We start from the raw sequence: 20,546 nt of genomic DNA, 5'->3' as shown, positions 1-20,546 counted from the left end.
AAGCCCTGTTTCTTTTCCCTAAACGTGTCAAGGTAAATGACGAGCCAAAGAGAAGGCGCTGAAGGGTCTATTATCAAGCAAGGTATGTAATCCCTCCCCGGCCGCAGGTAACGTAGCCAACCCGTCTACATAAACGAAACTCGTCTTACCAAGTTTACAGGAGGGAGCCCGTGAAGGATAATCTGTGTGGTGAGACACAGAACAGCAGGAGGCAGACTGGTCCCAACTCCACTCTGCCCAGGAGGGAGGGAGATTCCAGAAAGGAAGGAAATCGGATGTACTGCCGAGACACACGGAGACCCCGGAAAGGGAGAAGATAGAGCTACTAATAAGTCAATCAAGAAAGAGAAGGGGAGGAGAAGAAAAGTCAGGGAAGTGAAACTAGGCTGGAAGTGGTCCGGAAGGAAGAGGTCCAGGGCAGGAAGGACAGCTGGGCCTGCCTGGAGCGACCATCTGGCCCGAGCACAGGGAATCATCCTGAGGAGAGCGGGCTAGACAGGCCTCCTCGGGTTACGGTCACCTGATGCCCACTCCCCCTGCTCCCTGTAAGCCCGTTACCCAATGACATCATCACTTAATTGATTATATAGCTAGACTGTAAATGTTTAAGGGGTGTGGGCTGTGCCTTAATCGTCTTTGACCTCTCAGCACTTGGACTGGTGCTGGGCACCTAAAACACATTTCAGAGGTTTGCTGACTGATCCCTGTTGCAGAGGATTACCCAAAGAAACACTTGCTCGGGGTTGGGAGAGGTAGAGGCGATAGTTCTGTCCAGCAGCAACAAAGAGGAGAGGCATACCAGACTCTCTGGGACAGCCTCTCTCTGCCCAGAGGGAGGAAGTTGGAGTAGGAGGGTCTCTGGAGGCCTCGCCTCTGGGGCAGGGGCAGCTCAAGCCCCCATAGTGCATAGACTCCTCCGGACCGGGACAGGCCAGGCACCTGCAAAGGCCATTTGGGCCAAATCTCAGACTCAGCCCCACCACCTGCTTCTCCTTAGCCTCAAACATTGAAGTTCTCCCTGACTTTCTTCTTGTTCCCTGGTGGCACCATCCTTATGCAATGAAAAATTCAGAACAGAACCAAAAGGATCAAGAACCAAAAGGCAATGTCTTCCCTTAAGGAAAAATCATCCTTTGATGAAAAGCCTGTCTGTGTACCTAGTTTCAGAAGATGAGAAAACAACCGAGCAGAGATGTGTGCAGTGGGGGGCAGGGGGAGCAGGTGACGTGGCTGAGGTATCCTGGTGGATTCTGGGCTAGAAATAAAACAGCCTCCACCCCAAGTACTCAGAAGCGTCTGCCCACCCAACAACTCCAGAAATTCTCCAAACATAAATCAAACAGGCAGGTACCAGGGCAGAAACTGTTGGCTTTAAGAAGTTTCTGCTTCTGCCGGAGAGGGGAAAAGGAGTTGGGAGCTTGGAGAATATCCCCAAATCCCATTCTTACACAAAACGTTTCAAGGAACCATGAACAAGTTCATGCCTTAAGAGCAAGGAGCAAAGCAAGGGCCTCCCACTGCTCACAATGTCCAGACACACTGTTAGACCCATCGCAAAGACCAGTAAAGAACTGCCCCACCTAGCAGAAGAGAGCAAGACACCACATGAGTCTTCAGATCGGCCAAAGCAACAAGAAAAAGGACACCTTCCAATATTGAGCAAATGCGTTTGCCAGCCTCCCTGCCAGTGGATCCAGCACAGATGCCCAGCCCCCTGCTCCCACCCCCCTTCCGCTCACGCACAGTACCTTTAAGTGCTTCCTATAATTGTTGTAGACCACAGCCAGAAAGACGGACATGAAGATGTAGGTATTGATGATGATGTAGGTTATGAAGTACAGAGAATACCACCAGTTGAAGTTATAGGCAGGCATCCTGGAAGGAGAGAATTATGTGGCATGGTTTTTCATAGCCTAGGTCCCCAGTGCATAAAAGGCTGGTCTCGGGTGCCATCCCACATGGACAATCTACATGCACGAGGCACAGCAAAACCTTCTCTCACTCTAACTGTCCCTCACATGGTGTGGTGCCATGGGGCCGCAGAGAGCCACCACCACCCCTAATGCTAAACAGCTGGCTCCAAACTTGCCTTCTGGATTTCTTAGTGACTTATAGAGGTGGCAACTAGGACTTGGGGATCCCCCAATCCCAGCCCCTCCCTTCACAATGAGAAAATCAAAACCTAAAAAGGAGACCGACTTGCCCAGAACCAGAGAAGGAATCCAAGAGTGGCTTGGGCTTATACTCAAGGCTCTTCAGGGACACCAGACTGCCTTGCTGGGACAGGGGGTGGGAGGTGCAGATAATTTTCTAGCCACTCAAGGACAATGAGAAGGAAAGGGGCACCGTTAACAATGGCACCAGGGTGAGAGGCATACATCAGGATGTGTGCTCAGTCCACCTTTAATGGAAATCGGATTTCATACAGGACGGGAGGAGCATGGCCAGCGGCCCAGGGTCTGAGGGAAAGATGCAAGAGAACACAAGGAGGGCCAGAACTGCACCTCGCCCGCGTTGTGTCCGAGCCAGGCCCAAGAGTGGGCAACAACCAGAACAAGTCAACGTGATGATCACACACAGACCTAGATGACAGAAAGCCTGCCCCTGCCCAGATGCGCAGTATGGCCTGAGTTGGTGGGATTGACATTTGCAGTTAGAGCCCCGTCCACGCCCTGGACCCCAAGAGATGTCTACTCAGTGTAGCACTGTTTGATCATTTTACTTCCACAAACAAGGTTAATCCATAATACGAAGAAAAAAAAAAAATCACGTTTTCCTCCTAAGTAAAGTCCACGTGTGGAGAATTGGCATTCTGAGGGGGAAGGCAATGACTACTTGTCTTTACATTTCTTTCCTGTTTCATTTAACCAGAAAAGCACATCAAAGCTTAGGAGAACAAGCCATGATTCCTTTATAAAGATGGCTTAGTGTATAAATTCAAGACTCAAAAAAGTCCTGGAATAGAAAGTAGGCTCCAATATTTAAGAGTTGTATCTCAAGAGATGTCACCTGTTGCTTTCAGTTGAAAAAAAAAAAATCACCTAAATTTAGTTTTAAATAGAGAGAGGGTAGGCTATCATTAATGTAAACATTTTACATTCTTCAAAAATGTTGACGATGAATATGAATACACAGAAAATCACTACTTCTCCTCTCTCAGCCCTGCTGGTGTCAGGAGGTAGCGCCTTAAACAAAGTGAATTCTGTCATGGTAACAGGTGTCCGTGAACGTGAGCAGAGACAAACGTACATGACATCAGGGCTGTTCGCAGTAGTGACCAGCACGTAGAGTTCAAACGCTATCTCCAGGATATTTGTGAAGTAGGGCAAGCCTTCCACTGTTTGAAGACCCCTAAAAAGGAACCAAAAACACAAAGTGAGAAACTCACACCCATAAATAAAGCTGTGATTTCTGATACACTTTTTCCCCCCCTTTCAAAAGCACTCCTGGAGTGTCTGAACGAGGAAGATGGCATCCGGTGACAGATTCTGCCACCAATGGGCGGAACCCAAATGGGAGAATTCACAGGCAGAAACTGCCAGAGCAGTGTGCTCACCGATCCCCAAAAAGCTTCAAGGCCATAAGGGAGAATATCAGCACACTGAACATGAACAAGAGGAAGACATAGAGGATATCGGGCAGAGTGTTCCGAATGCTTCTGAAAGTTCTTCGGATCTGTGAAGACAAAATTTTATTTCATTTCCAAGAAGTCGGCTCATTTTCTGCAAACAAAAACCAAGCCCTTGCGTTATCCTAAGGTATCTCCTTACCTGACGACTTTCAGGGAAGTTAATTAGGAAGACTGGCCTTAAGGCCCTTGACCATCGAACGCTGTGGATATTAACAGCTTCCAGGGAACCGTAGATAATCAAATCGATCAAGGTCAGCTGTGAGAGACACGGGACAAAACTGTCAGTGTCACCCTGCTAGAGGACACACACAGGAAGTGACAGTGCGGAACCCAAGCCTGTGGTTCCAGGGACCTTTCCCGGATTGAGTGTGCCTTAAGGATTTTAACAAATATTTCTAAAAATAAGAAAAGTACAGAGAGATAGTCTCCACATTCCGAGGGCTCAGCAGATGCATGAAGGGAGGTCAAAACAAATGTTTTGAGCAAAGCGAGAAGAGACCGTGGGCCTTCCAGGCAAATGAGCCACGTCAGGCTGGGGAGGAGGGGGCAGTAGGTATGCAGGGCAGGAGGCAGCTTGGGCCAGCTAGGGTGAAGAGGGCCCCATGAAACATGTTTGCAGGACTGGGGGCACTGGATAGTCTGTGGAGCTCACAGACATTTTTGAGCAAGGGAGGGAAGTGATGGGAGATGTGCTTCCAGAGGATCCATCCAGCGGCGGCATCTAAAATGCACGCTATCGGGTGGGGATCGGAGGTTGAGGTGACCGTGGCGGTTCCTGAAAGGGGTGACCAGGGCCTGGACCACGTTGTGGGAACAGAATGTCACGCAACCAATAGACAACAATGCGTGGTCACATCAGAGACTACTGCAATCGTCCAAGTGGGGAGGATGGAAACAGGGCAAGAGGCATCCTGAGGGGCTTTGGGGAGGCCGGCCGCAAGGGAGAAGAGAGATTTTTGACTAAGAGGATTAGGAACTGGGTGTTGGGACCTAAGGCACCACCCACAAACAAACAGCTAGAGGAGTGGGGGCGCAAAGAGGGTGGGTTTTGTCCCATTCTGTTTGTGCTGACACCCATAGACACTGCTACCAAGCAGCTGGCCACAGACAAAAGAAACTCAGAAGGGAAACCGGTATGGGCTACAGCATGGGGACCCCTACCTACTAGTGATCGTGGCAGCTCTGGCTTAGAGGCGTGCAGACTGAGCCTCGGGTTAATCAGGAAGAACCCTGGTTCAGGCCTGCTGGCTACCGCACCGTTATGCTAACTATAAAGTACCTTTATCCAATCACTGAAGGGGCCTCTCTGGACATTACAGCCTTGTTTCAGAATACATACCCTGCCCCTCTGGGCATAACTGCTTAGCATATACCCTCCCAGATTTCTCTGTGAATGTTATACACATTCTTTCCTTTTTCTTTTCAACAAAGTTGAGATCCAGCTCTATTGTATCTTGTTCTTTTGACTTAATGAATAATAAGCACCTCCCCTTGGTAATAGACACCATAGTTGCTTTAACACTACTTCAAAGGGCTGAGTAGGCGCACCACATTTTATATAATACATTATCTACTGTCAGGAAATAAGAGTTGTTTCCAATTTTTCAGTATTATAGACAGTTCAGCCATGACCAATCTTGGGGCTAAATCTTTGAACACATCCTTCTTCCCTAAAGATAAATTCGCAGGAATGGAACTCCGGGGTGCAAGGCTTTTTGAAAGGAACGGCCACACAGCCTTCCAGAAAGCTTATTTGTCCCTTCAGTAGGGTATAAGAGGTTCTTTTTTCTCTCAATCTTGCTAACACTGTTTCAAAGGCAAACACATGGTATTTTAGTGTTGTTTTAATATATATTTCTTAATTAGAGAAATTACACATTTTTTCATATTGACCATTATTTATTTTTTCTTCTATGAGATGCCCTCACCTATTTTCAGCACTAGTGGAGTTTTTTTCCTCTTAATTTGGAAGTGCTTTCGCTATGTTAAAATACAGAATTCACACTCCCATATTTTGCCTTATTTGCTGTTCAATCGGGATTCGCATTGCAGATGGGGTTTGCTGTGCCGAAGTCTGTCACTGTTGCTTTAACCAAGTCAAATCTATTCTGTCTTTTCGCTTCATAGTTTCTGCCTTTGACCACAAATTCCTCAGGGCACTGTAATGAACACTCACCACTATGGTTACCATGATGCAGATGTTTTTCGTATCCTTCCAGAAAACCATTTGAGGAGTGACTTTCGCAAAATGTACAAGTCTCCCAAAGAATGCAGTCAGACAGAGTACTTCTGCTATCGAGGTAGCCTGCACGCAGAAAACAAAGACTCAACACAGCCCCCTGGCCATTTGGAGACTCAGCTTTAGCCCTCTTGCAACTGCCACAGCCCCCACGCTCCCTTGATGCCACCCTCTGAGAATTAGCGATGTCCCTTCATTTCACTGCCAGTTGCAGCCAAATTCTTTGCTGGTGGGGATGGTTTCTTCCTCTTAAAAGGAAACCTGTCCTCGAGCCATGAATCCCGTGACCTAACAGGCAGGGCTTCCTGGGAGGGGCTGAATCAGCAGGCAGGGGACCCAGAAGCATTTCCCCAGAAAAGGGGAGGGCAAGGACGATAGACATGGGCGTCTTCTATGCTCTCCAATTCTCACGTTCATATTTAGAATAGGCATCTAGACGTTCAGTTTCCCTGACAGTAGGGCAACTCCCCAGAGATCTGTTTTGAATGCGGGTCATTCCTTAGCCATCCCTGCCACCGCTGCCCTCTGCCTGTTGTGCCTGGTCGGAGGAAAGAATGGAGGCCACTGAGCCCCAGTGCCACGTCCTGACCGTGTCCTCCCTAGGTGACAGGACCCCAGTTCCGAACTCCCTACAGGCAGCTAGCTCAGTAGCCTGTGACGCAGCCCAAGCTTTCCTGTGACTGCCCTGAGGCAGTAAGTCCTCCCTAACAAGGGCACTTATCTCCATCACGGGGAGAGGAGGACGGCAGAGCAGGAGGAGTTGGGGGCAGGGCAACCTGGTGTAGGCTAGGAAGACAGAAAGGTCTGGGGTGAGGGCTGGAGGAATGGATTCCCTAAGGGACGGGAAGGAAGGGGCTGGCTCTGGGCCCTGAAAGCAGCAGGTGATACAGTCTTCCTTCCCCCATCCCGGCCTTCATGGGTCCTGGGCACCGGCACGGGCTGCAGCCCCTTGCAAACCTTCTAGCCCTCAGCCTGCTCACCCTTGAAGGGTTCTAGAGACTCACTGTCAAGACCAGGCATACCAAAGGGCCTGGGGTGATTCCAGGACAGCCCTGCTCAAGATAAGATGTGCTCGGTAACGCTGCCTCTGGGCCAAAGCCCCAGCATGACACGTTGGATTCTAGAGACTGGAGGTACAGATGCTGGCTGAAGGAGCACTCTGAACCGAGGCAGCCAACCCGAAGCTGTACGGGACCACCAACACCCGGAAGGGGGAGGACTTGGGAAGAGAGGCAAGGGGCTGAGGAGACAACCCCAGGGAAGGCTCATGGCGTCCAGAGCAGGCCTTGCTAGGGAGGGGCTGACTGTCTGGGTCTGTGAATGCACAGCTCTGCTTAGTCCAACTTTGTGTTTGTTTTGATAGTCCCTGGGCTACAAGTTTTCTATCCAGAGACTCCATTAATTGTGGCATCTACATCATATGTTATACCATCACTTTGATGGCCCCCGATGAACCATGATTCCAATTTTTAGCCCTGTGCGATGTCCTCCCCTGTTGACTCAGGGCTCCAACACCTGATGGGCTTTGGCCAACAGGACATCAGCAAGTGTCACCAAACGGAAGCTTGATGGTGCCCGTACACGAGGATGCTCCTTCCTGGATCTCCCCCTCTCCCACTGGGAGGAGCCTAAGCCCCATGCAGCAGCCGTGTAAAAGAGAGCAGGGCCCTCTGGTCCACAGCTCCAGCCGGGCAAGCTCCCAGCTGATGGCCAGCAGCACCTGCCAGCCTCCAGAGATGGACAGAGCTTCCAGATATCTACTATCCCAGCTCATGACACAGGAACAGAAAATCTGCCCAGCTGGGCAGATTCTGTTACCCACAGAATCATGGGAGGTAATAAAAGCCTGTTCTTTAAAGCTAGGGATCAATGAATTTTATCTGTTAAAGGACTAGACAGTAAATACTCTGGGCCTTCCAAGTCATCCAGTCTCTGTTATACCTACTTTCAGAGGAGTACTCCTACTCTCTGCAGAAGCAGCATCAAGTTGGGAATTAACATGAATAGATCATCAATTTATTACTTAGACTGATCTGGAATAGCTGGTTAATTTGATATGTTACTCAAAATCATATGTGATCAGCTACTAATCACCAATAAATAGTGACTTAGGAAAGAAAAAAGCTGGAAAAGTGGCAAGTACAAGTTGCATATTCCACCATATTATGACGCTGTCTACTTGCCATTTTATAGATATGCTTTGAAAATATCCTTTGTCTATCCAGTCTGTCCCTGTGTACACAGAAGACAATAAACCTTCTACTCCATTGAAAATGCTTATGAGTGAAGCATCAGCTCAGGGAATAGTCAGAATTCTTCCAGTCCCTAGCAATAAAAATAAAACCATGTTCATATTTATTGAAATTTGCGGGGGGGGGGGAAGGAAGAGGAAGGGGGCCCAACTCATCAATGACAAAGTCTAGGTAGCCATTTTGTTTTTAATCCTTACCAAGAAAGGCAGTGGAAACAGCGCAGGTTCTTCAAACAGGGCGAGGGAAAGGTCGACACAAATAAAGAAGTAGATGGCTACTTGCATTGTCCAGTGGTTATAAAAATAGTAAAGTCTGAAGACGAAAAGAATAGAGGTGTTTATAAATAAGGAGCAGGAGTTAAACAGCACTCAAACTTCCCACTAGAAGATATGGTAGATAAAATACAAAGTATGGCTCTGGCCACATTTCCTTTCAATTCTAGGGAGCAAGGGACAGTACTGAATTGAGCACGCATTACAAAACACTAACAGAAAAAAATCAACATATTATCATATCTCACAGCACAGTCTCTTAACAGTCTCCGGCTATGATTATACCTTCCTCATGGTGATTGTGACAATAAGAGAATCCTTTTAGAGGACTTTAAACAGTGACCAGTACAGAGTAAACCCTCAGTTAAAGTGACCTATTATTATGTGGCAGGGTAGCCTAACCAATTTAAAATGTGCATCGTCCCATCTCGACACGATAGACTCAGAGAGATCTCACAGTCACACAGTTCTCTTCCGATGGGTGGGGGGCAGTCCCCCCAACCTGCTTGAAGCTTCCAGGAATGAGGCGTTCATTGCTTTTGGCGGCACTGGCACTGAGCCCTGATGATAAGAAATGTTTTTTCCTTATTTTGGGCCAAATTCTTGGTCTTAGTTCAACGTTTACGGGGTGAGAGAGAAAAGGCGGGATTCTTATGAAAAGAACAAATGTACGGACTACATCACAAGGCAACAGAAAGAAAAAGAACAAGACTTTTCATTTAGACTCTAAGAAGACAAATCATGTCTAAGAGGAAAAGATGATATATATTTTACTTTGGATGCCCTCTCTCCTGTTCTGGATGTTCTCATTTACTCATTTACCCGTCCTTAATGTATTTATTGAATGCTTTCCTATGTGTGAGGCACCATGCTCTTATAACTTAAAAAAAAAAAAAAAGCATTGGATTTTAGGATTTACTCCAAATCTATGTGTATACCCTAGAAACTTCCCAAAAACGTTTGTGGAGATAATGTCTTCGGTTTGGGTTTAACTTCAAGACTATTAAGTACTAGAGGACAGTTTGCTTTATGTGACAGTTTAACCCTTTCATTACCTGATGGCCTGAGGAGATGTTTCAAAGGGAACATTTCTGTTGTACTGGGCATCAGAAACATAGGCACCTGCCAGGAGGAGGTCCTGGTCCTCCTTGGGAGAAAGTAAGGAGAGAACATCATTCAGAAGAGGAAAGGACATTTCTCTTTTTCATATGTAAGTACAAAAAGGAACCCACCCCCAGCCCACTCTTGACAGAGGTAATTAACATTATAGTACTGTATGTACATCTCCAGATCCATTGCTGGGCACTGGGAATCCTGCAGTGGGGCTGAGACATAGGCATGCTGGACTTCCTTGATTTCAAATATAGGCTCTCAGAGGAGGAAATGAAAACCAAAAAGCACTGACTAGTATATATATATATATATATATATATATATATATATATATACACACATGTCCTTAAATGGCATATTTATACTAACATATATAGGCTATATACACACAAATATATAAACACAAAATTATATTTAGGGTACTTGACGGGTGGTTAGAGTGTTTTTCAAGGGTAATTTTGACACATAAATTACTGCCTTTCTGGATGACTTTTGAAGCTAACTCCTTCTTAAGGTATGACCCCACTCTATACATACACAGAATTTTAAAATAATAAAATTGTTTTCATATGATACAAAGCTTACTTTTCTCACTCAATATATTCTGGACATTTTTTTCGTGACTATATATACACCTACCCCATTCTTTTTAATAAATGCCTGTTCCTTTAGGTAGTGTCTCCCTTTTTTTTTTTCTATTTTGAACACAATTACATTGAATTTTTAAAAATATATATTACACACAGACACACATGCATAGCTTTGTGTCATATGAATGTTTTTGTAGGATAGAGTTGAACTTGTGAATGAAAGGAATTTGTGTTTTTTATTTTGATAGATACTACCAAATTGTTTCCCTCAAAGTTACGCCTTTGATATGCCTCTAAATAGTACATGAGCATCATGTTTTCCTGCTTCTCATCAACACTCATATAACTTAAAATGATTAACAATATCCAATCAGCCAAAGGGGCATCTTGAGATTTGACTTTACATCTCCTCATGACCAGTACGGCTGAGCCCCACTGGTGATGACTCACACTTCTGATTCTGTATAAATGAGATAAGCACACATACAAACAGACTAGCTATTTAGACCTTCCTATGTACTTGAGGAGGAAAACAACATGATTATCCATTCAATTACCAGAGTTACCTCCTCAAAACATAGGACATCTTCCTGTTGGAATTGGGATGGAAATTTATCATTGGTCAAGCAAGTCAATTTTGCAAACGCATCTAGTATTCAGAGAGGTCAAAAGATTCCAAACTTTAGAGAAATATACAAAAGTATGTATCTGGAGACACAGCAGAACTGTGTTTCCTCAATTTATTTCATATTGCAACACTTTTAAAAAAGTAAGTTCTATTCCATTAAAAAACACAAACATTAGTTACTAAGATAAGTCTTTTAACAGACATTTCACTAAAGAAGATATACGTATGCATGGCAAAGAAGCACATAAGAAGATGCTCAACATCATTAGTCATTAGGGAAATACATATTTAAACCACAGTGAGATACCACTTCATATCGACTACAATGGCTAAAACTAAAGACTGACCACACCAAGTGCTGACAAGGATGTAAAGCAACTGGAACTCTCACACATTGTTGGTAGGAATGGAAAAAGGTGCGTTTACTTCAGAAAACAGTTTGGTAGTTTCTTGGCAATTCTGTTCCTAAGTTCCTAAAGAGAAAGAAAACACATGTCTACACAGACTTTACATCCAACCCAAGAACGCGGCTTACGTTAGAACACCATTCCAAAGTGGTACTTGTATGCAAATATTCATAGCAGCTCAACAGTTGAAAACCAGAAAGAACCCAAATGTCCACAAATAGGTGTACGGATAAACAAAAGGTGATATATCTATACCATGAAAGACTATCCCGCAATAGAAAGGAATGAATTACTGATAAACACAACAAAATGGATGAATCTCCAAGTAACTGTGCCTGGTGAAAGAAGCTAACTCCTATCCCCCCAAGAGAGTACCTACTACATGAGTATATAGGATATGCAAGCTAATCTATAGTGGCACAAATGAGACCAGCTGCCTGGGCCTGGGGAGGAAGGGATGGAGAGAGGGGTGGATGGCAAGCAGGCATGAGGAAACTTGTAGGGGTGACAGATATGTTCATTACCTTGACTGTGGTATTAATATCACGAGTGTATTCATGTACCAAGACTCACCAAACTGCACTCTTTAAATAAGTATAGTTTAGTTCATATCAATTATAGTTCAATAAAGCTGTTAAAAATTGCCCAAAAAGAAAGATAAATGTTTTGATTAAAAATAGATATGGAACAACAATCTCAAAGATGAATAAACTGCTCTAAGAACCCGATCCCTCTTGAGTCACGTGCCTTCTAAGGGCTGGTACAGCAATTCTTAAAGGCAGGTTATTAAAAACTAAGAAGCACCAGGAGTGCCTAGGTGGCTCAGTCGGTTCAGCATCTGACTCTTGATTTCGGCTCAGGTCATAATATCAGGGTCATGGGATGGAGACCCACGTTGGGCTCCACGCTCAGTGCAGAGTCTGCCTAACGTTCTCTCTCTCTCCCTCTGCACTTCCCCCTGCTCGTGCTCTAAATAATAAATAAATAAATAAATAAATAAATAAATAAATAAATAAGATCTTTTAAAAACTGGGCGCCTGGGTGGCTCAGTCGTTAAGCGTCTGCCTTCGGCTCAGGTCATGGTCCCGGGGTCCTGGGATTGAGCCCCGCATCGGGTCCCTGCTCTGCGGGAAGCCTGCTTCTCCCTCTCCCACTCCCCCCTGCTTGTGTTCCCTCTTTCGCTGTGTCTCTCTCTGTCAAATAAATAAATAAAATCTTTAAAAAAAAAAAAAAGAAATCTGTTTTAGGTAGAAAATGGCTAGCATAGGGGTGCCTGGGTGGCTCAGTCGTTAAGCGTCTGCCTTCGGCTCAGGTCATGGTCCCAGGGTCCTGGGATCGAGCCCCACATCGGGCTCCCTGCTCCGTGGGAAGGCTGCTCCTCCCTCTCCCACTCCCCCTGCTTGTGTTCCCTCTCTCGCTGTCTCTCTCTCTGTCAAATAAATAAATAAATAAAATCTTAAAAAAAAAAAAGAAAAGAAAATGGCTAGGATCAACAGGAGGTTTTGTTTTTTTTAAGTGAATGCACACTAATCTTAAGAAAGTTCCATTAAGCCCCATAAAGATTATACTGGAACAGCAACGAATTATCATATGAAGACCTTTAAAAAATATATTTAAGGCAAAATCTCTTAAAGCCACTAACATTCCCAATTTAAAAAGATGATGCTACTAACATTCTTCCAGTCCCAGTGAAATGGTTTGTCCACAAACAAGCAGTTTGACACCCACACGCCCTCCAGGTAGAGAAGAGGAAAAAAATGCTCAGCAGAAATTCCTCAGCCAGCCAGGCCCTGGGGGGTTACCTCCATCAGACGTTACGAAGGCTCCCCACACTGAATGATATAAGCACCAGGGCACCTCTTCCAATCCCCCCACCAGCCTGGCCATCTGAATTCGTCTGTTACGTTTAAATACGCTGACACTTTCACAACAGCAAATTTACCTTTATGTTGTTTCCAAGCCTTCCCATTCTTACCTAGTCCATTTCTGACATCTGCGTCTTTTTAAAATCTCACCCGCTCTGTCTTCTGCTCCTACTTGTCTTCCTTCTCTCCGACCTGTTTGTGAGCAACTTCTAAGGCTCCTGTCCGTCTTTGCTTGGGAAGAAGTACTCTCCACAGGCAAACTTAGTGTAATGACCATTCTCACTAGTACTAAGGCCATCTGGATCTTTCCATAAAACAAATCATTTTCATCCAACCCAAGAACGTGGCTTGTGTTAGACATGCTGTTTCAAAACTGCATACTTTCAAGTTTACATGCGATCCACTGCCCATATCTACCATGAAAACAAGCAAAGACCAAATAGCAATGTTCCCCCCAGACGCAGCTTATAGATGGCTTTGCACCTCACAACAGCAGACCCGGCCTCGAGGAGCCACTGGAGCCTGCCAGGACAGCAGTTCTGAACTCCCACAGCACCTACCACCACCTTCCGAGCTTTACTTGTAAAGATCCCGTTGCCCAGACCAAGTGCATCAAGAGTCTCAAGGAGGTGAGACCCAGGACGAATCTGTAAAGTTCCCAGGGGATTCCAACATGCAGGCAAGATGGAAAATCACTGGTCTAAATATGGCCATTTTGCTCCTGCTTCTTGTATGCTTTGTATTCTCATGGCACTAGGGCAATAACTGACTTCTCTGGATTTTCTTTTTGTCCTTTTCTTCTGGCTGGGACATTTTCTCCCTCTCCCCAAGATTTGAAAATGTATTTAAGATTTTTGTGTTTTCTCCTCCAGCCCTCTCAACACTGTAAGCCTTCATTCTGAGAAAAGGTGGATAACTTAGAATCCCTTAGGGAGAGAGGGCAGAGAAAGTGCAGGGGGGTAGGGAATGATCATTTCCAGAAGCTCCCACGAGAAAGCAAGGAAGTTCTTTCCCTATGTCCCCAGTGTAGGAATAAACAACTGGAAGCTCCAGATACCTTTAAGTCAGACAAGAACCTTGACGAAGTTGTTGATAGAAGTGCTTTAAAAAAAGCTGGTAAGTCTCGTTTAGATATATAAGAAAATTAACCTAACTAACCACAACCTAAGGTAAAAAGAAGTTACTGTAAATCTTAAGGACAATTTTCTCCCATCTGTTTTTCCCTCTGTCACTACAAGCACTGTACTTCCTGTCTCTGCTCCCTTCCTTGCCCCCATCGGTTATGGGCACACTGACACCCAGAATAGAGGTGATCACTGCTTTCCCCATGCAACCCCTATTCAAAAGGTTCTAGTGACTTCTCTTTGCCTAGAGTGCCCACAGAATCAAATGTCAAACTTGGCATTTAGGGGCTCCACAATCTCCTGTCTCTCCAACTTCGTCTCCCTCATTTCCCTACGGTGGTAGCTCTCTTCTCTGGCTGAAACTAGTGTCCACTGTGCCATCACCAGCCCCACTTCCACACCTAAAACCAGGAGTACCCTTTCTAGAACTTTCCTTCATGGGGGGCCCATCTCAAATCTCACTTCCTCCATGAAGACTGGCAATATCAGCAGCTTCCGTTTCCAAATGGAAAGACTGCCAAGAGAAGCTGGGGTTATAAAGTGTAGTGTGGGCATTTCACATAAAGAAAGAGCTAGCTGCTAAGGGTAAGCCGGGGCATCGCAGCCATGGCAAGACCATGAGAGAAGGGGTAGCAGTTAGCTGTTAGTCCCTCTGTGCAGAAAGACCAACAACCTGCAGGCCAAGGGCAGCCTAAAGATGTGTTTTGTTTGGCCCAGAGAGTGCTTCATGGATGCTGGTTACTAATTCAAATTTTTTAAAAAACTGGAGCTTACATAAAAATTTGAACTTCTGGTTTCTCTTTGAAAGGTCATAACATCTGGCAACACTGGGCTCTATTTCAATATGCTTTTGCTACCCACCCTGATACTCAGGTCACCTGAATAAACACTCACTATTTTTTCAAATTCTGTGGGTCGGCCAGGCAAGTCCTTCTGGTCTAGGCCAATTTAGGGGATCTGTATGGTCATCTGGAGGAGATGGCCCAGGACAGCCTCACTCACATGTCTTGGCCATGTGCATCATGCAGCAGGCTAGCCAGGGCTCTTCCACATGCCAGTGGTCAAAGGGTTCCCAGGAGCATCAGAAGAGCAAGCACCAATGCTCGAGTATTTTTCATATGTCTGCTTGTGTCGCATCTGCTGCTGTCCCATTGGCTAAAGCAAGTCTCATGGTCAATGGTCTCAAAGGCTGGGGAAATTGACTCCATCTCCTGATGTAAGGAGTTGCAAAGGCTCATTGCAAATGGGGTTGTATCCAGGATGGGAAGAGTCTATGGCCATTTTTGCAATCTACGATAGCCCCTGGAGCCACAACCAACTCGAAGTGGATAACCATGATCCTCTTTGGGCAAAAGACATACCCTCCATGTCACCACAAGCCCCACTCTCCAGCTGAGTCATTCCCACCTAGGCCACTGGCTTTATGTTCTTCCCTGGCCCCTGTGGGCATTTCAGCTTGTGACCACCTGATGTAACTCATCCTCTCCCAGGCCCTCCTGGTTCCTCCCATTTTCCTCCTGCAAAAAATTTCTCTGCAAATCACTATAAGGGAACACCAGGAGACCCCAAGAGCCTGAAGCCAGGCTAATCTAAGACTTGAATGAAAAGTTTTAAGAATAAGAACATTCAAAGAGAAGCACATAAAATATCAAGAGGTGATCACACAGATCACAAACTAACAGCATACAGGACATGGGCTCTCAGCCTTGGCTGTGCTTTCAATACTTGGTAGCTTTAAAGTGACTGTTACCCAGGCCCCACTCAGACCAATTAAATCAGAATTTCTGCAGTAGGGCTTGAACCCAGATACATTTCTAAAAAACTCCCCAGGTAATTCTAACCAACAGTAAGGCAGAGGGTCACTAGCATTGGATTATTTCAATTTCAAAGCTGAAAGTGTTGGTAAAAGTACCAAAGGAGTGGATTGCCACCTCAGCATCTGCCAAAAGAAACACCCGGCAGAAAAAGGATCTAAAAAACGACTTGAAAGGAGAGGGCAGAAATACATTTCCGATGACTAGGCAGTTTTTTATTAAGTGACCCCAAACTAACCACGTCATCGTGGCCACCAAGCATCTTAGGTCAGAGCCTTGCTTGGCTTAATGACTCAATCATCGCTGTTATCTCAGAAAACGAGGGGTTCTGCTAGAATTACCAGTTGGTACCAGGCTCCCCACCTTTTATGCCTGCTCCCCTGGGAGAGGTCTTTGAAAGCTACTGAGACATAAGTATGTGATTCCTGCAGGCGTGCATTAAGCCAAAAGCCTCACCCGGGACTCAACCAGGACTCTGGGCTGTTTTCAGCCCTCCCTGCATTTCTTGAGGTCTCAAATGATTAGTTTTTTTCTACATTCTTCTCTTATTTAGACAAAGAAATATTAAGTACACAGAGGAAGGACATGGACAATCTCAGTCTGAAAAGATGCTCTTGCCATAGAAAACTCTGGTGATCACAAGTCCATCATTGTGCAGAATGAGGGGAGCAGCACCTGGGTTGGGTCAGAGCTAGGGACCAAGAGTCCTTCCCCTCCTCCTTCTCCTTGACCTGCTTTCCTCTACCTTAAGGAGACATGGTAGAATTCACCTGTTGGAAGGGGCCAGGCCTCTCTGAGAGACCAGCAGGCCAAAGAGGGAGGCCAATGCACCAGGCAGGGATTTTAAACCCTACACAAAAGAGCCTACCTGGTGGACTCCCTTAAGCAGGCCCACGGAGAAGGGACAGGGGCAACAGCAGAACAGTGCAGAGCAGAAGAGGCCAGCTCAACGGGGCGAGGAAGAAGGGACTAAAAGACCCTTCACCTCCCACACACTTGCCCAACCACATGAACGTTCCCACAGACGCCTGAAGCCTGGCTGTCATTACCGCGTGCCAGGCACTGTGCCCTGGGCCTGACTCACAAGGTCTTCACACTCTCTGAGGTGGGCGTGACTTTTCATCCCCACCTTACAGAGGGGGAAACGGGAGGCTCCACCAGGTAAGGGGCCGCCCTCATCTTGTAATTCACAGTTAGGATTTTCTGAGTCAGAGCAGGGGCTCCAACGCCTGGAGTTCTGCTTCCCTCCGCACTCTGAGTTCTTATCCAGAGACAGGAAACAGTCCAGGAATGACTGCTTGGAAGCTCCCCGTCTTCCAAAGAAGTGCAGAGCTGAGCCCATCTGCTTCGTCCCGCGGGGATGAGAAGAGCCCGGGCTGCATCAGCACTCCCAGACCCACATCCTGCAGCCTTCTTCCCGGGCGTTTCCCTCCAGTGGGACCCTCGCATATTTTCCTGCCGCCATGGAGCACAGTGCGGCGAGCACGGGCCACCCTAGACCCCGGGACGCGCAGGGGCGCGCTAAATTGGCACCGGACCCCCAACACGGAGCCCGGGCGCGGCTTCCAGCGCGGCCCCCGCCCGGGGGAGGCGGCTCCGGGTGGGCTCAGGCAGCGCGGGCGCGGACTTGACGGCCCCCCTTCCTACTCCAGCGTGCAGGGCTGCGGCCCGGGTCGCGGATCGCGGGAGCTCCAGCCGCCTGTGCGCTTCCCAGCGGAGCAGCCCCGGCGCCAGGGCTCTCGCGGCCCAAAGGACGGAGTCAGACCCGGGGCGGAAGGGGGGGCTCCTCGCCCGCCTACCTACACCGGGCCCTTATTCCCAGCAGCCGGCGCTGGCTTTGCGCGGGGTCGGAGCTCCGGGGGTGGCCGCGCCGGGAGGGAAACCTCGGGGCCGGGGCCGGAGACTCTGCCGTCGACGCGCGCCGCCAGCCCTCGGGGCGTCCTTACCTCCTGCGCGGGCGGCTCCTCGGAGGGTTGCGGGCGCAAGCGGCGCACGCCCGCGGCTCGGCCAGCCCCTGGCATCTCGGCGGCGGCTCAGCGGGCCGGGATGCGGGAGCGTCGGAGCCGCCGCGGCGGACTCTGTCCTCGGGCACCAGGGGGCCCGGGCTGGGCGCGCTCCGCTCGGCCCTTCACGTGACCACGGCGGAGACGGCCCGTGGCGGCCCCGAGGGCGGAGGACCGGCGGCGGCGGGCGCGGCGGGCTTCCAGCCTCTGGCCCCTTCCCCGCCCGGCCTCCCGGCCGCACTCTGGAGCCAGGGGCGGGGACGCGGAGCCGGTGGGGGCGGGGGCAGGCCGCCGAGGGGCCGCGGGGGACGAGCTCCGGCTGGTGGCGGCGTGGGTTAGAGGCCACCCTGGCATAAGGCCCGCACCGTGTGCCGTGGAAGCACCAATAAAATAGTTGTTTTGAGAATTAAATGAGTTAATACATATTCAGTGGCTGCCACTGGCGAGGGCACAGTAAATGTTGATTCTCTCCTCGTCCTAGTGGAGACCCTGGGGGAAAACTGGGTATGGACTCAGTGGGGCCTCCTAGGGCAGATACTTTTGGGGAGGGGGCGCAGACCCTCCTCCCTACCCCCAGGGTGCCACCAGTTCCAGCTTGGCCAGGAACTCAGCATTGCCAGAACTGATGAATTTTCCAGAGAAAGCAAAAATGCAGATTTTCATGCGACTGTTCCTGATTTTTAAAAATGTTGGTCATGAATTTATTATAACAATACATCTAAAATACCTGAGGCCAATTCTTAGATGAGCCTTGGCCAGCAGGGCAGGTGGCCCTGGGCCCAGTACCAACCAACTTCACTGACCCTTCGCAGAGAAGGAGGAGGGCTGGCCGGGCTGGGACTGGCCCTGGTCACCCAGCAGGAAGCATGGTATCCTCTTAGGTGGTTCATCAGGACTCTGTATTAGGTATTGATGGCTACCAAGGTCCAACTCAAACTGTAGCAAGCAGAATCCCACCCCACTCCTACTCACCGCCCAACACCCCACCCCACCAAAAGATTGCAGGTCCTACTCCCTGGGGCTATAATGTTACTTGACTCATTCAAAAGAGATTTTGAACATGTAATTCAGGTCACTCATCAGTTGATCTTAAAATACAGAGATTATTCTGGATTATCTAGGTTGGCCCAGTGGAATCACATGAGCCCTTAAAAGCATTAGAGAAAAGCAGAAGGGGAGGTGAAAGATTGGAAGCCCAGGAAGGGCTCCATGTGCCTGGCCAGAATGTTGCTGCCTTGAAGACAGAGGGGAACTTCAAGGAACTGAATTTGGCCAACAATCTGAATGAACCTAGCAACAAATTCCGCCCCCCACCCCCACCCCCAGCCTCCAGAAAGGAACATAGCCCTGCCCATGCCTTTACTTCAGCCACGTGAGACTCAGGGCATAGAGTCCAGCCATGCGTTGCTGGACTTCAGCCTATAGACTATGAGATAATAAAAGGATGTTGCTTTAAACTCCTAAATTTGTGGCAATTTGTTACACAGCAATAGAAAATGAATACAGGACACCCGCCTGCCTTTCAATGCCAGAGTTGAGGTCTAGCCACGAGGCTGGCCTGCTGTGAGAGCACCATGTGGCCCCAGTCCCTTCATGGGCAAGCCAGGCACTGCGTTTGCCACCGCCCACCTCCTCTGATTATTCCCACACAATTCTAATAGCACATCCCCTGCAAGCTTTTCCTCCACTTCTCCCGGCCAATGGATGGCTTCCTCTCTGTGGTCCCATGCTCTTCATGAAAACAACCACATGGTGCCTCTGTTTTTCTATTTGTACATGCTGTCCCACCCCATGAGGACAAGCACCTAGCGGAGGAGAGCGCAGGAAACTTTCCTCTTTGAATACCCACTTCCTGAACAGGCAGCCATATGGGAAGCAGGTGAAATGGCAGAGCAGAATTCATACCAGCTTGTACCCAATGACCCATGTCTACAGGATGTCTGAAATAATTCTCATAATGTTTATTGTGAGGGACGCCTGGGTGGTTCAGTTGGTGAAGCATCTGCCTTTGGCTCAGGTCATGATCCCAGGGTCCTGGGATCAAGCCCCATGTCAGGCTCCCTGCTCAGCAAGGAGTCTGCTTCTCCCTCTGCCTGCCGCTCCCCCTGCTTGTGCTCTCTCTCTCACACAAATAAATAAAAATCTTTAAAAAAAAATGTTTATTGTGAGGATCGCCATAAAACTCTGCACACCCTTGAGAAAAGACAATTATTCTATTTCTATCCCAAGTGGTGACTTATGGAATGGTTGTTTAATGGAAGGTCTTTTAAAATGGCTTTTTTTTTTTTTTTTTGTAAAATATAAATGTAATCATTGTAAAGAGTTGAAACAACTAATCAAAGATAACCACTATTAGCCAGTTTGGGTGAACATCCTTCTCTACCTCTTTCTTTATCTGCACACATGTGAACATGCTTGAATGCAGTTCTTTGCAAATGAGATCACTCCTACCCTGCAGACACTGCTGACCCCCAACCTACTATCCACGCCGGGCCCACCCAGGAACCCAGACTCAGTCAGGCCTCCATCCCATCTCCCGCTAGAGGATGATCTTGCTTGGCTTAGTCCAATCTATACAGGGTGTTTTCCTGGCAACAGTTACCAGTCT

At 47.7% G+C, this 20,546-nt stretch overlaps 1 protein-coding gene across 1 annotated transcript in view; it reads right to left on the bottom strand.

Moving 5' to 3' along the window:
• The window catches only part of LOC113937753 (two pore calcium channel protein 1-like), a 35,998-nt gene extending 18,042 nt beyond the window's left edge, over positions 1-17,956 (bottom strand). Inside the window, exons 1-8 of the mRNA XM_027622555.2 lie at positions 17,882-17,956; positions 9,450-9,541; positions 8,320-8,434; positions 5,808-5,936; positions 3,771-3,887; positions 3,557-3,675; positions 3,250-3,351; positions 1,749-1,875 (exon numbers count right to left, since the gene is read on the bottom strand). Of these exons, the coding sequence (XP_027478356.1) occupies positions 1,749-1,875; positions 3,250-3,351; positions 3,557-3,675; positions 3,771-3,887; positions 5,808-5,936; positions 8,320-8,434; positions 9,450-9,541; positions 17,882-17,956 (876 nt within the window). The remainder of the gene's footprint in view (positions 1-1,748; positions 1,876-3,249; positions 3,352-3,556; positions 3,676-3,770; positions 3,888-5,807; positions 5,937-8,319; positions 8,435-9,449; positions 9,542-17,881) is intronic.
• Between the last annotated feature and the right edge of the window lie 2,590 nt (positions 17,957-20,546).

Source organism: Zalophus californianus, chromosome 8, assembly GCF_009762305.2.
Source record: "Zalophus californianus isolate mZalCal1 chromosome 8, mZalCal1.pri.v2, whole genome shotgun sequence".
Lineage (NCBI taxonomy): Eukaryota > Metazoa > Chordata > Mammalia > Carnivora > Otariidae > Zalophus > Zalophus californianus.
Note: the sequence above shows the minus strand (reverse complement) of the source record. Positions and strands in the feature narration are given on the sequence as shown.